This window comes from Rhinatrema bivittatum, chromosome 1, assembly GCF_901001135.1.
Source record: "Rhinatrema bivittatum chromosome 1, aRhiBiv1.1, whole genome shotgun sequence".
NCBI classification, from domain to species: Eukaryota; Metazoa; Chordata; class Amphibia; order Gymnophiona; family Rhinatrematidae; genus Rhinatrema; species Rhinatrema bivittatum.
In genome coordinates, this window is record NC_042615.1 from 115,903,832 (window position 1) to 115,919,876 (window position 16,045).

At 44.3% G+C, this 16,045-nt stretch overlaps 1 protein-coding gene across 1 annotated transcript; it reads left to right on the top strand.

Moving 5' to 3' along the window:
- The first annotated feature begins 9,074 nt into the window (after nt 1–9,074).
- Nucleotides 9,075–14,983, top strand: SLC25A4 (solute carrier family 25 member 4). Its single transcript, XM_029586447.1, has 4 exons — nt 9,075–9,302; nt 10,781–11,267; nt 13,865–14,005; nt 14,472–14,983. The coding sequence occupies exons 1-4, from the start codon at nt 9,192–9,194 to the stop codon at nt 14,627–14,629; spliced, it is 897 nt and encodes a 298-aa protein (XP_029442307.1). The 5' UTR covers nt 9,075–9,191; the 3' UTR covers nt 14,630–14,983.
- Nucleotides 14,984–16,045: the final 1,062 nt, after the last annotated feature.

Here is a 16,045-nt window from a genome sequence, read left to right on the forward strand (position 1 = left end):
TACATTAACCACCCTAGCCAGGAAAGAGGAACACTGCAAATATTACATCAATACAATATTTAAAAACAGCAGACATATCAAATATCCAGCAATTAAAACTAATAAGGATTTATACAATACATCCTCTGCTCTCCATATCAGGAAACTTTTGATTTCCAGTCAACCTGAGATTGTCCTGGATTAATTGACAGGGGAGAGGGTGCACAAACTTTATCCTCTTTCTCTTTCTCATACACACACTCTAACACACGTTTATTCTCTTTCACATACGCACACTCTCTCTCACACTCAGTGTCTCTCTCTCCCACAGACACACACAGGTACTCTCTCATACTCAGTAGCTCGCTCTCCCTAACACATACAAAGGCACTCTCTCACACTCAGTGGCTCTCACACACATAGGCACTTTCTCACACAAAAAAGGCACACTCTTACACTAAATGGCTCTCACACACACAGGGACTTTCTCCCTCATACATATGCACACACATTCAGTAGCTCTCTCTCCTTCACACACACATACATACTCACACTCAGTGGCTCTACTTTACACACATGCACACACACTTAGGGGTAGATTTAAAAAAATTGCGCGATCGCGTACTTTTGTTCGCGCACCAGGTGCGAACAAAAGTACGCTGGATTTTATAAGATACGCGCGTATCTTATAAAATCCGGGGTCGGCGCGCGCAAGGGGGTGCACATTTGTGCAACCTGCGTGCGCCGAGCCCAGCGCGCGCTGCCTGTTCCCTCCGAGGCCGCTCCGATTTCAGAGTGGCCTTGGAGGGAACTTTCCTTCGCCCTCCCCCCACCTTCCCCTCCCTTCCCCTACCTAACCCACCCACCCCCCCCCCCCCCCCCCCCCCCGGCCCTAGCTAAACCCCCCCCCTTACCTTTGTTGGCAGAGTTACGCCTGCTAAAAGCAGATGTAAATCTGCGCGCGCCAGTGGGCTGCTGGCGCGCCGTCACCCAACCCGGGGACTGGTCCGGAGGCCTCTACCACGCCCCTGGGCCGGCGCCACGCCCCCGGGCCCGCCCCCGAAATGCCGTGTCGTTTCAGGAACGCCCCGACACGCCCCCTCCCCGCCCCTTTTACAAAGCCCCGGGACTTACTCGCGTCCCGGGGCTCTGCGCGTGCTGGCGGCCTATGCAAAATAGGTGCGCCGGTTTGCAAGGGCCCTGTGCGCGTAAATCCGGCCGGATTTATGCGCGCAGGGCATTTAAAATCCGCCCCTTAGTGAGTATCTCTCCTTCACATACATACCAGCACTCTCTTCTTCACACTCACACACACACACACACACACAGAGGCAGTCTCTCACATACAATGGCTTTCTCTCCCTCACACACATACACGCTCTCTCAACTCAGTGGCTGTCAAACACATAGGCGCTTTCTCACACAAAAAGGTACTCTCTCCTTCACACACATTCACACTCAGTGGCGCTTCCTCCCTCACACATATGCACACTCACACTCAGTGGCTCTCTCACTCACACATACAGACAGGTACTCTCACACTCAGTGACTCTCACATACGCATACACATACACACAGGCACTATCTCACATTCAGTGACTCTGTCTCTCCTTCACACATACCCCCAGGCACTCTCTCACATTCAGTGACTCTCACATACACATACACATACACAGAGGCACTATCTCACATTCAGTGACTCTGTCTCTCCTTCACACATACCCCCAGGTACTCTCTCACACTCAGTGACTCTCACATACACATACACACAGGCACTATCTCACATTCAGTGACTCTCTCTCCTTCACACATATCCCCAGGCACTCTCTCACATTCAGTGGCTTGCGCCGCAGTATGGGCTCCGCAGTGGCCTGCCAGGACTCATCTTCGGTCGCCGATGGGATGGGCTCCGCTGGCGGCCCTGGGGTTTACTCTCTTTTCTGGCCGGCAACAGGACAGGCTGTGTGGCAGCCTGCCAGATCACGGGTTTATTTTGTGGTATGGATTGTAGCAGGAGTCACATTGATGCAACGTCATCTGCTCCCTGGGGGCAGATGTCGCTATAAGAGCTGCGCGATCAGCCCTGCGGCAGCAGGAGATGATGTTCACTTAAATGTGACTCCTGCTGCCGGGCCACCTGTGGGTCAATGAAGTTGGATGCAATGGTTGAGGGCAGCATCAGCTTGGTTTATCCCTGCCTAACTCTTAAAAAAAACAAATGTTCCAAAAAAAAAGCCCCAATACCCAAATCCATAAAGGAAATTGGTTAGGGCCGTGGATTCACTGAATCCCTTGAAGGCCCTGACTGCACACCACTGACAGAGGCAGAAAGAGAGATAAGGAGATCCAAGTCCCCACTGGGAGTCCGCCTTCTAACATCTGGAAGGTTTGGTTATTGCCTAGTGTCTGCCACATTAGGGACACTGACTCAGCTATTAGAACTGAGGGAAGAGATACCTTTGGACTGTGTATTTTTATAACAAGATAAATTGGATAATTTTGTTGTGAATTGGACTTCAGGTGTTTTTGGTTGCATTGTTTGTTGAACACTCCACCAAAGTGTCCTGCATCTTCATTAAGAGTCAGAGGTGCCCTAAAGCAGTATGCTGGGGTACATTTTAAAAGACAGCTCGTGTGCATACTTTTGTTTGCTCATCAGGCGCGAACAAAAGTACGCTGGATTTTATAAGGTACGTGCATAGCTGCGCGTACCTTATAAAATCCGGGGTCGGCATGTGCAAAGGGATGCACATTTGTGCAAATTGCACGTGCCGAGCCCTGCAGCCTCAGAGGGAACTTTCCTTCCACCCCCCCACCCCGCACCTTCCCCTACCTAACCCACCCTCCCGGCCCTATCTAGACCCCCCCCCCCTACCTTTAGCTGAAAAGTTACTACTGCCTCCAGGCAGTAGTAACTTACACGCGCCAGCACGACAGGCCCCAACACAGGCCGCTGTGTCGGGGCACTCGGCCATGCCCCCGGACCGCCCACACACCCCCGAACACGCCCCCGATCCAAAACCATGCCCCCTGGCCACGCCCCCGACCACCCCTTTTTGCAAGCCCCAGGACTTACGCACGTCCCGGGGCTTGCTCGTGCCGCTGAGCCTATGCAAAATAGGCTCGGCGGCGCGCGCAGGGGGGGTTTAAAAGAGTTACGCGCGTACCTTATATGCGTAACCCTTTTAAAATCCAGCCCTATGTGTGTAACTTTGTAAGTCGCCTAGAGTTCATAACCAGGCGACAAATAAAAATAAATAATAAAATAATAATAATATTTCCCAATGGGTGTGCCGTGGGTGCAATGCAGGGGTGACACACACAAAAAAAAAAGCCCGACAAGAAAGAGTTGAGGCACAGCTGCTGTCATCATTTCCTCTCCTTCCTGGGCTGCAGAGGGTGGAGGAGAGGGAAGATAATGATGGTGGGGGAGAAGGAAAAGAGGTGAAGTTAATGATGCAGGGGAGAGGGAAGAGAAGGTGAGGATGATGCCATGGAGTTCAGGGAGAGTGAAGGAAAGAGAAGACGATGATGCCAGGGAGTGGGGGAAGGGGAAATTGAGGGTGATGATGCCAGGGGAAGGAGATGATACCAGAGGTAGGGGAGATCAGAAGTGATGATGATGCCAGGAACCTTGCATTGTATATCTATAATTTGAGTTTTTAAATTTATTTTTAGATTTTTATATTCCACTTTTTGGCATGTCACAGTGGATTACATTCAGGTACTATAAGTATTTCCCTATCCCCAGAGGATTTACAATCTGATTTTGTACCTGAGGCAATGGAGGGTAAAGTGGCTTGCCCAAGGTCACAAGGACTGACAGTGGGATTTGAATGCTAGTTTCCCTGGTTTGTAGCCCGCTGCTCTAACCACTAGGCTACTCCTCGACTCCTTACATATATCACATTGCATTTGTTCACATTAAATTGTATCTACCATTTGGCTGCCCAGTCCCGCAAGGTCCTCTTGGAATTTCTCACAGTCCTCTTGTTATTTGACAACTTTGAATAATTTTGTATCACCTGCAAATCTGATCACCTCACTCATTGTTCCCATTTCCAGGACTTTTATAAATATGTTAAAAATCAATGGTCCCAGTTTAGATCCTTGGGGCACTCCACTATTTTACCTTTCTGCTTTGAGAAAATTAACTATTTATCCCTAATCTGTTTTCTATCTTTTAACCAGTTCCCAATCCACAATAAGACATTGCCTCCTATCCCATGATATTTTAATTTCCACAGGAGTCTCTCATGAGTTGTTACTTTGACAAATGCTTTCTGAAAATCCAGATATACTATATCAGCTAGCTTACCTTTATCCATATGTTTATTTACACCTTCAAAACATGTAGCAGATTGGTGAGGCAAGACTTGCTTTGGCTAAATTCATGCTGACTTTGTGCCATTAAACTATGACTGTATATATGTTCAATAATTTTGTTCTTTATAATTTCTACCATTTTGCCCACTACTGACCTCAGGCTTGCTGGTCTGTAGTTTCTTGGATCATCCCTGGAACCCTTTTTTAAAAATATGGATTTTATTGCCCCTTCCTATCTTCAGGTACTGTACATGATTTTAATGATAGTTTACAAATTACTAATAGTATATCTGAAATGTTATTTTTCTGTTCTTTCAGTACTCTGAGATGTATACCATCTGGCTCAGGTGTTTTGCTACTCTTTGGTTTGTCAATCTGTTCTATTATATCTTCCAGATTCATTGAAACTTGTTTCAGTTCTTCTGAATTGTCACCTTTAAACATCATTTCTGGCATGGGTATCTCTTCTGTATCTTCCACATCAAAGAATTAATTTAGTTTCTCCACTATGACCTTGTCCTCCTTTAGTGCTTCTTTTACCCCTCAGTCATCTAATCTGATTCCCTTACAGGCTTTTTGCTAAAAAAAAAGTTTTTATTACAAGTTTTTGCTTCCATAGCAAGCTTCTTTTCAAATTCTCTCTTTGGCTTTCTTATCAGTGCTTTGCATCTGACTTGCCAGTGCTTATGCTGTTTCCTGTTTTTTTCCATTTGGATTCCTTTTCCATTTTTTTAAAGATTTTATTCTCTCACCTCACCATTTAACCATGGCAGTAGTTGTTTGACCTTTCTTCCAGCTTTTTTAATGTGTATAATTCATCTGATTGGGGCTTCCAAAATAATAATTTTAAACATCTATGCCTGATGTAAAAACAAATCTGCTATAAGCAAATACATTTAAACATATTCAGAACATTGGTGAATTTGTGTTTATTGCCACAGAGTCTTTGTACAGAGAGTTTTGACCCTGGGATTGCACATAGGCAGCTATGGCACTGTTCAGGCAGCAGCATACCTAGGGGCTGTTGTCCATGTTTCTGTTCATTTAGTCCTCTTACAATGGCATCAAAAACTATAAGTCTGTGAATAGACATTTGAGAAAGCAGAAAGAGTAATGTGTATTCAACAGCCACCTCCCTACTTCAGGAAGTATTTGCAGTGTGTCCTCGAACCCCTGACTTGGTCCATGTATGCAGGACCTTTGACAGTGCAATCAATGGGAGCCTCTCTAGGAACACTGTCTCATTAACAACTTTCGACTGCATGGGTTGCAAGAATCCACATGATGCCAGTTTCCACAAAGGAGTATCGTCAGTGGGCACCCAGCCTCTACTTGGACAAAGCAATCCTGTTAGACTCTAAAAGTGGATTTCAGACTTTCAGGAGCAATACCTCTGGATATGTTTTACCCTTTTTAGCTCTTGTGTCTTGTACATGTATGTTTTGTGTTTGTCTGTTGTGCACACCTTAGTTATAATAAGATTGCTTAGCTTTCACTCCTGATGCAGGCAATCCACCAAACATGGCCATGTTGGGTGCTTGTTAGTATTTCTCATTTGTCCGTCTATTTATTTATTTATTTATTTATTTATTTATTTACTTATTTGTTTTTTATATTACGAAATATTGTATTCAAGTGTCAGATTGGTAATCATATCTTCTTATTTAAACTATTTCAGGTGTGGGTTTTTTTTACTTGCATTTCTGTTTTTCTCTTTCTTGGTCACTGCTCACAGTGTGGTTGACTAGCCTCTCTTTCATGATTTACATTAAAATACAGTAACAGGTTCCTCTTAATCAGATAATAATTGGCACTCTCTCAGTTAAGTTCTAAATTAGGTGAATTTTATTCATTTTATTGTACATTTGTGTTGTGTTTTGGCACATCAGAATAGAGTTTCTGTATTGGATGAGAAGTGATCTGCTTGGAGATTGCTTCCCTCACAAAGCTGTATCGTGAAGGCAGTCAATTGGATCATAAACAGGATAGCAGCACCAGCCTCAAGGCTAGCCAGCACCATTTTGAAAAATAGGACTCAGTGGGGCAGGAGCAATTATGGATTCCTCGAATCTCACCACCAGAGGAAAGGGGGGAGGTGATAAGAGCAAAACAAAGGGAGAATAAAGGAAGCACAGTCAAGTACTACTGAACACCATGGGGTAGCCAGGTTGGTATCAGCAGGCTACCACTCCCCAGAAACCAACTAGGCCATTGGTGTCCATGTACTGTCCAGCAAGACTATGGGGACCTGGAAGGCTGGATGTCCTGACAACAGCCTTGCTAATTTTGGTAGATGTTTAGATGATTATAAAACAGGTCACGAGACATGGGGTTAGGGGAGGAGGTGTTGGATTAAGTATGGGATTTTATATGCTCATCTACCTAGGAAAATAGAGAACCAGAGAGGGGGAAAAATACAAAAACTAACTTGGATAATAAATATCCTTCAAGTGACAAATCTTCAGCAGCTGGCAACTGAGATATAGCCTTGCAGTGTAGGCAGAAATAACTGGGCACACTGGATTAGCCAACTGGTCTTTTTCTGCCATCATCTGCAATGTTACATATTCATCAATACATTCTGAGGTGAAGACTGGGAAACGTTAAGGAATGGTTTCTTTTCCTCCTCAGAGTGTACCAACGGGCGTACCAACTCTGGTGATCTTCAAGGACGTGGAGCACAGTGGAGTACAAGAAAGAGCAGGCTGCTTTAAGGCATGCTTAATTTCCATAAAACCCTACCTATGCTTCTGAAGAGAAGGGATGAACATTGAAATCAAGATAAAAACACATCTTGTTGTGAACTAAATTTTCTGCCATGCACTGCCTGCTTCCACAATTTGATTCTTGTCTCAGAAATTCTGAAGCTACACAATAAGAGCTGTCAGGGACCTCTGAGCCCTTAATGATATCTTCTTTGCTCTAGAAAAAAAGCAAGTTAGGGATTCATACAGCTTAAGAATCCGAAAGATTCTGAACCTTTGGACCCCTCCAGAAACCTCATAGTTCGCAGATTATTCCTCAACCTTTATTCTCGAGGTCGTTACGATTTTTAGAAAGGAAGCAAATGGATCTTTCCAATTTTACCAGACGCGGACGCCAGGGACTAGTTCTCAAGGTCCTTACTGCGTGGATCTGCATCGTTCAAACGGACCACATGGTCCTGAATGATGAATGAAATCATTTGGGCTCCTTTCCCGCGCATCTTTTAATCTAGACTGCTCTAAAGTCTCTCACAAAACGTAGCCATCATTTCCCCGACAGCTTCGGCTGATCTAGCTGCTTGGCGGGAAGTCCCGGTTTCTGCCCGCGGTTTCCCCTCCACATCTTTTTAGATGTAAGTGGCCCGATCAGTGCATGCACATGGGCGCTATGGATCTTTCGTCCAACTTAAATGGCGAGTAGAGCTTCAAGCTCAGCCAAATTGTCCTTTAAAAAAAGGAGACACCCAGCCAGCTCGGCAGCCTGCGGGTTTTGTGCCTCTCGTGACCTCTCGGTCTGCCTCCTCTTCACCCACACAAATTCGGTTTCTCTCACACACACTCCCTCCCCCTCCCATCGGGAGGCCAAGCACTGCCCTGCGTTTGGGTGCAGCCGAGTAGCCTTGCCTCCAGATTCAGATTACTTTATTGGCAGGACAGGTGATTTCTTTACTCGCGCTCCTCCTCTAGTTCCTCCTTTGCGGTAGTGTCATCCTGAGGGGCCAGGAGAGGTCCCGCCAGACTGAAAACTAGTGGGCACACGTTCAGTTTCAGTTAAATCACCTTTTGTTACCTGCCCCGTATTCATCGTTTGCTGTAAACCTGCATATATACCCGAAAAAAAACCCGAAATGCGCAGTTGTTGTTTTATTGAACTATATTTTTTTTTCCGTTTATTTAATTGCAACTGAATTCACCCATTCCAGAAAGGTTATTCGGGAGCCTTCGGCTGTTATCGCGCTCTACTTTAGTACAACCAGTTGCAAAACATATCCAAGTATCTCCTGCAGAAAAAAACAATCTGGATCGTTATTAGTACTGAAATGCAAGCGCTAAGATAACATTGCACACGGAGGGGGGAAACCTGCCAGCGATGCGTGAACCGTCGCCGCAATGAAATTCGCGTTTTTTGCCATTAGCAACTGATCCCAAAGATAAGACGGGCAAGGCTGGGAGGGAAGCCAGGAGTCGTTCCTGCTACAAGAGCCGCGGCCGAGCGGAGCCGGGCTCCCCTCTTCTGCCCTCCGCAGCCTACGGGGGAGGGGAGCAGAGCCTTGCAGCCCGGCTCGGCGGCGGCCCCCGTGCTCCTGTTAACCCTCTAGTTCAGGGGCGGACTTCGGGATGCTTAGCCATGTTGCTTTCTTTCCACTACGTGTGTGCTGGAAGCGGGAAGACGAAGCCCGCGTTTTTAAATTCTTTCTTTACTCGAGTTAAAGTTGGGAACCTGAGCCCTGTTGACTTTCAAAGTCAGGGGTCTTCTCCTGTAACGTCGCCCGGTGCCCTCCCAGGAGTTCGTGCCTTTGCCCTGTGCGTGCGCTATTAATACCGCAGGCACGTGGTGGTGGGGGACATTGCGTTCTGCAGGGCCGGCCCCGAGCGCCTGCATTTGCCCTTTAAACGTCCCCTCGCAGGAACCCGCGGACAGGAGCATGGCGCCTTCGTCCCGTGCCCTCTGATAAAAAAAACCCTGCCTCTTCCCATCGCTCCACCAATGCCTGCCTGTTAGCTGCCCCTCGGGGGGTCTCCTCCTCTCGCGAGACCCCCTAGGGGTTATAAGAGGGCACCGCGGTACGCTCGATCCATTTGGGCGGCGGGGGTACGGTGGGCGAAGAAGGTTGAAGGCTTCTGGCTTGGCATTTTGTTTCGTCTTGGCAGAGGTGGGGGGGGATCTGAACAAACTCCAACATGAGTAACCAAGCGATGAGTTTTCTCAAGGACTTTCTGGCCGGTGGCATCGCCGCTGCCATTTCCAAGACAGCAGTGGCTCCCATTGAAAGAGTGAAATTGCTGCTGCAGGTAAGAAGTGGGCAGAGGCAGCCCGGCAGGTGTGCGTGGTGGGGGGAAAAAGTGCCTCGGAGGAGTTTGCCTCCTTGATCTCCGAACTGGTACAGTAACAGGTTGAGGCTTTGTGCCAGCGGGGATGTAGTTTGTAGCTGGAACGGAGTAAAGTCTGCAAAGTGACATTTACAACACGATGACCTCGGCAGCAGTGAAGTTCAGTAGGGTGTTCTACTTCACCGAATCGCTATTCAGTAAGTAGAAAAACGAAGCTATCCGTGAGGTAGAAATCCAAAAAGAATAACGTTAAGCACAAGAGGATCCCTTGTGTCAGCTGGCACGGCCAAGTGACTAAATATGGAAACTCTTCCAGTTACACATGGGCAGGACTAGCTCCTATTGACTGTTTATAGAACTGAGACTAAGTTGTAAGTAAGTTGAAGTCCTTCACTTAGGGATCAAAGAATAAATTGCGGGGTCTGGGGTTAATAGTGTCCTGTCTACTCAACATAATGTTGATGGCTTCTTAAAAAAATGTATGGATTTGGATAAAGCAGTTTCACACTTTTCATGAAATATTGCCAGCAGTATACAACCCTGTCTTGGCCATTTGTATTTGAAGGCTTTCATGTCTGAACGGAGGTATCCTTTTCTTTTTGGTTAGGACATTCGTTTAATGCTGGAGGAGGGAATCAGAATAGATCGTTTTGGGGATTTTAAGTTTCTATTTAAACAAGAGACAGACACTTAGCAGAAGCATAATAACAAGATGCCAGTAGTATCTCAGAGCTTGCATACATGCACAGTTCACAAGCATCACTCCTTATAAGGATATATAGAGATAACACATTAAGTCATCTATCTTTGCTCCCCACAGCTAGTAGGCCTAGAAGTCCTTCAACCAACCAGCCCAATCCTCTTTCATTTTAATGCTTCCACTCAGGCATCCAGATTCTGTCATACCAAAATGGCTTCTTTCAAAGGGAAAAGGTCATCTTTTCAATAACCGCTATATTGTGGATCTGCTTATACCAGTGAGAAAGCAGCAGTTCGCATTTAACAGATAACTTTTTAACACTTGTTTTAAAGATGAGGTTGCCCACAGGACTGTGATACATATTTTTAAAGACTATTATATACATCCAGTGTTACAACTCAAGGGTGGCAGAAGGCATTTTTTCAATAGTCAAGCTTGTTTTCTACAACTAGTAATAGTGTTAAGCAACAATTTAAAATGACCACCATTTCCAATTTAGCTCTGCTCATCATTTTTGGCATTTGGGTGCAAAGAATAATATTGTGTCAGGAACAGGAACAACCATTATATTTGTTCCACCTTGTACAGCTCAAATGTGTTACTCTATTCTGCAATTGTTTCCATCTCTTTCTAGCTATCTGCCATATAGTCTATTGTTCTGATCATTTCCCTTTGCCTCTTTTTTTTTTCTCTCTCTCTCTCTATGGCACCATTCCTCATTGTCTCGATGAAACCCCAGGTCCAACATGCCAGCAAGCAGATCACAGCCGACAAGCAATACAAAGGAATCATTGACTGTGTGGTGAGGATTCCAAAAGAGCAAGGCATCATTTCCTTCTGGAGGGGAAACCTGGCCAACGTGATCCGTTACTTTCCCACCCAGGCCCTCAACTTCGCCTTCAAGGACAAGTACAAGCAAATCTTCCTTGGTGGAGTGGACAAGCACACCCAGTTCTGGCGCTTTTTCTTGGGGAATTTGGCCTCTGGGGGAGCTGCTGGAGCAACTTCCCTCTGCTTTGTATACCCACTGGACTTCGCCAGAACAAGGTTGGCCGCAGATGTGGGCAAAGGCCTCAGTGAAAGAGAGTTTACTGGGCTTGGCAACTGCATCAGTAAGATATATAAAACTGATGGTTTGAAAGGCCTGTACCAAGGGTTCAACGTCTCAGTCCAAGGCATCATAATCTACAGAGCGGCCTACTTCGGCATCTATGACACTGCCAAGGGTAAGGAGTAGAAGGTTAAATGGGTCATAAGATGCAGAGTTAGAAATGGAGAGGAGGTGGAGTCAGAAAATGGGGAGGGGGGAGAGAGACAGGGCTAGAGAGGTGGATGATGTAGGAGAAACAAGGAAGAAAGGGCGTATCGGCCTAAAAGTATATGATTGGATGAAAATATGTGGGTCAGGAAAAGAATGAAATGGGGCAACAGAGCAAAGATTCAAGGAAGAAGTGAATTCAGAAGTTTGCCTCAAAATAATTTTTTTTGGGCAGGACTAGGGATGTGAATCGTTTTTTGACGATTTAAAATATCGTCCGATATATTTTAAATTGTCAAAAATCGTTAGGGCCACGATACAATACCAATTCCCCCGATTTATCGTCAAAAAATCATAAATCGGGGGAAGGGGGAGGGCAGGAAAACCGGCACACTAAAACCCCCTAAAACCCACCCCGACCCTTTAAATTAAATCCCCCCACCTTCCCGAACCCCCCCCCCCAAATGCATTAAATTACCTGGGAGTCCTCCGTAGCGGCGGTCCGTGGCTAAATCGGGGGAAGGGGGAGAGCACGAAAACCGGCACACTAAATCGTGAGGTCTTCAGCCAGCGCCATTTTTCAAAATGGCCGCCGCAAAATGGCGGCGGCCATAGACTAAAACGATTTGAAGCAAGAGCTCGTTCCGGACCCCCGCTGGACTTTTGGCAAGTCTTGTGGGGGTCAGGAGGCCCCCCCAAGCTGGCCAAAAATTCCTGGGGGTCCAGCGGGGGTCAAGGAGCGATTTCTTGCCGTGAATCGTTTTCCGTACGGAAAATGGCGTCGGCAGGAGATCGACTGCAGGAGGTCGTTCAGCGAGGTCCGGACCTCTCGCGAGGGTTCCGGACCTCGCTGAACGACCTCCTGCAGTCGATCTCCTGCCGGCGGAAAACGGAAAACGATTCGCAGCAAGAAATCGCTCCTTGACCCCCACTGGACCCCCAGGAACTTTTGGCCAGCTTGGGGGGGCCTCCTGACCCCCACAAGACTTGCCAAAAGTCCAGCGGGGGTCCAGAACGACCTCTTGCTTCGAATCGTTTTCGTCTATGGCCGCCGCCATTTTGAAAAATGGCGCCGACTGAAGACCTCACGATTTAGTGTGCCGGTTTTCGTGCTCTCCCCCTTCCCCCGATTTAGCCACGGACCGCCGCTACGGAGGACTCCCAGGTAATTTAATGCATTTGGGGGGGGGTTCGGGAAGGTGGGGGGATTTAATTTAAAGGGTTGGGGTGGGTTTTAGGGGGTTTTAGTGTGCCGCTGGACCACCAGGTAATTTAAGGCATTGGGGGGGGGGATTTAATTTAAAGGGTCGGGGGTGGGTTTTAGGGGGTTTTAGTGTGCCGGCTCACGATTTTAACGATTATCACGATACTTTACACACACAAACGGCAACAATACGATTCCCTCCCCCTCCCAGCCGAAATCGATCGTTAAGACGATCGAGGACACGATTCACATCTCTAGGCAGGACACCATGCAACTAGGATTCAATTAAATTGCAACAGTGTGTCTCTATTTAGTATACAAGCAGTGGATCATTAACAACTGCAGATACATTTGCATATTTTCACTGAAACATTGGAGATTGATCACAAGCTGAACCTTAAATTATGCTGAGTTTTTTCATTTGACTTATTACTCCAAAGAATCATCATATTTATAACATGGCAACTTATTTAAGATATTTTTTCTGATACAAAATCTCAAACAACCATGACATACTAGTGTAATAATTTGGTTCAAGTTATGCTCATAATATTTAATTTTAAGAATTATTGAATCCTACTAATAATTTAATTGATTGGGTTCTGGTTGGGTGTATTGAGTAGTTGATTGGAGTGTTATATGGACTGATGTAAAGTTAAATGGGATTGATATGGTGAATATATATAGTGGAGACACATATGGTGTGAAGTGAAGTGATATGAGATGGTTGGGTGATATGGATTCATTGATAATGGTTTTGGTGTTTGATTGTGATTGACAATATTAAATTTTGAGAGAAGGATAACATCAAACTCAAGCGAGAAAGTGAATTGGGCTGTGAATATGTGATTATGTTGACTGAATGATGGCTACATGAACTAGAATGATGAACCTATGCATGGACGAACTTATAAATCAACTGGTTGATGGTTGGAATTATTAGAGAATGGAATGGTAGATATATTCAGTAAACAATGGATTGAATAGTTAATTGATTAGGGATGGATTTCACATAGATATTCCTAGATGATAAACTGTGGATTTGATTACTGGATGAATGAATAAACCAAGTGAAGAGAGCTGGTTATTTCCGGTGTTTGCTAGTGGATGTGTACTTTGCTGGAAGGAGGTCTTAGTTGATGGACAAAGAAAAGAATCACCCAGACTAAATATACTAAAGAAAGAACAAATAGACTGTAATGCTGTTTTGCTGATAAATGGCTAAACTGGAAGATCACACATGGATGGGCAGATGAACAGTTTCCAGACAGAGATCAGAGGGATGAGCTGGTTGATTTATTGCTTTTGCAAACCTTTTCTGGGAGCATTGTCACTATTGTGCAGGTTTCCTTTCCTAACAGGTATGCTGCCCGATCCCAAAAATGTGCACATTGTGGTGAGCTGGATGATTGCCCAAACAGTGACAGCTGTAGCAGGCCTGGTGTCCTACCCTTTCGACACAGTCAGACGTCGTATGATGATGCAATCCGGCAGGAAAGGGGGTAAGGAAACAAAGCTGTTTTATAGCTTTAGATGTCGATTGCAAACCAATGAGGAATTAAGAAACTTCAGAAAATTCCCGTCAACATATCTTCATTAAGCTCACAAATCAAGCTGCTTCTATGACATAAATCTCTTAGTAATCATTGTATAGGTTTTTAACAAACATGCTATAAAATGCACTAATAACTGATTTCAAGGAATGGTGGTCTGAATATATAGATCTGTTATCTATAATAGGTGAGGAAATGGGAGATGATGATAAAAGGAGACAGAAGGATGAAAAAGAAATAGGAGAATATGTGAAGAGAGAGAAACTACTTCTATTATATCCTACATAAAAAAGAAAGTACTGCTTTTATATTAAAAAAAAAAGTGAAAGGCCAAAGATGTAGAATGTATTTTAGGCTGCAATATCTCCAATGTTATGCCAGAAAGATTCTAACACCTACATTTTTGCATCAACAGCTGACATTATGTATAAGGGCACAATTGACTGCTGGAAGAAGATAGCCAAAGATGAAGGCTCCAAAGCTTTCTTTAAAGGTGCTTGGTCCAATGTACTAAGAGGAATGGGTGGTGCGTTCGTATTAGTATTGTATGATGAAATTAAGAAATATGTTTAAATTAATAAAACAACTCAGCTACCTTGTTTGAGATATGTTTTGTAATATATTGCATGTGGCCTAATGGACAAGGAAATATTTCCTAGGGAAACAGATGGCTAGGGTGGCACAGTTCTGAAGAGATGTTGATATACCATTATTGTAATGTAATGGTTGTCCATTAAATCACAAGTATAATTTATATATTGAAATTTAAAAAAGGAGCCTGTACATAATTTAAGCACTATCAAATAATGGTATATTACTCTGGTACATAATCTGATCCACAAAGTGTTTCTTGGGAAAGCTACTTGGAGCTGAATGTTACTCATTTTAATTATGTGAGCTGTTAATAAAAAAAATTATTTAATCCAGGCTTGTAGTTATGTTATTGGAGAACATTTACTTATCACCCTCTTCTCCATATGAGCAGGTCAGTATATTGGTAAAGAGACATTAAGGGTCTGATACACTAGAGGTTTTTGTTTTTTTTCTTCTATTTTGTGTCTATGCTAAAAATGCTTAACACATAGGCTCCAAATATATTTGTCCTGAAGTGTTTTCACTATAGTTTTAATGGTAGATATGGCTCTCTGATTAAGATATGCATTGCAACAAAAGTAAACTAAGAATAAAAAAAAAATCTTTCACACTTCAAATATGACTACAAATAAAATAAATCAATACATTTATTCACTTTACAATTTAGCTAATGCAATAAGTATTGTAAAATAAATACCTTTGAACATATGAAAATCTATTGCAGGGGTAGGCAACACTATTCCTCAAGTGCAGCAAATCAGCTAGGTTTTCAGAATATCCAAAACGAATGTGCATGAGATGCATTTGCTGGACAGTTTACAGTTTTTTCTAATTGATATCAGGCTAATGGACTTTTACAATTGCATACATGTTTACATCTTTTAGCATTTAAACTCATGTTCCAAATCCTTGCTTATTATTCTAATGTTTTTGAGTCCCTTTTGTTTTACCCCTTGTGGGATGTCTGCTCTTTTACAGAATTTTGGTTTATCTGCAAACAAGTATATTTTCCCTTCAACTTCCTCCACAATATTATGAAATAAGGATATTAACACAGAATTGGTCCTGGTACCACCAAGCCCCACGGTACTCTATTGGTCACTTTGCCTTCACCTGTGTGGAGTCAATTTATTACCACCCTGTGTCCTGCTGCTCGACTAGTTCTTCATCCAGTTTGTAATTTTCTGGCTTGCTTCCATGCCAACCAACTAGCTTACCAATCTTCCATGTGGAAGAGTATCCGAAAGCTTACTGAAATCACGATAGACACTGTCTACTGCATCTCCCTGGTTTGCTACTTCAGCCACCACATTAAAGAATGAAAGAACTCAATTAAGTTTAGACATGATATTCCTTCTGAAACCATGTAACCTATTTGTTTCAAGGTATTGCATT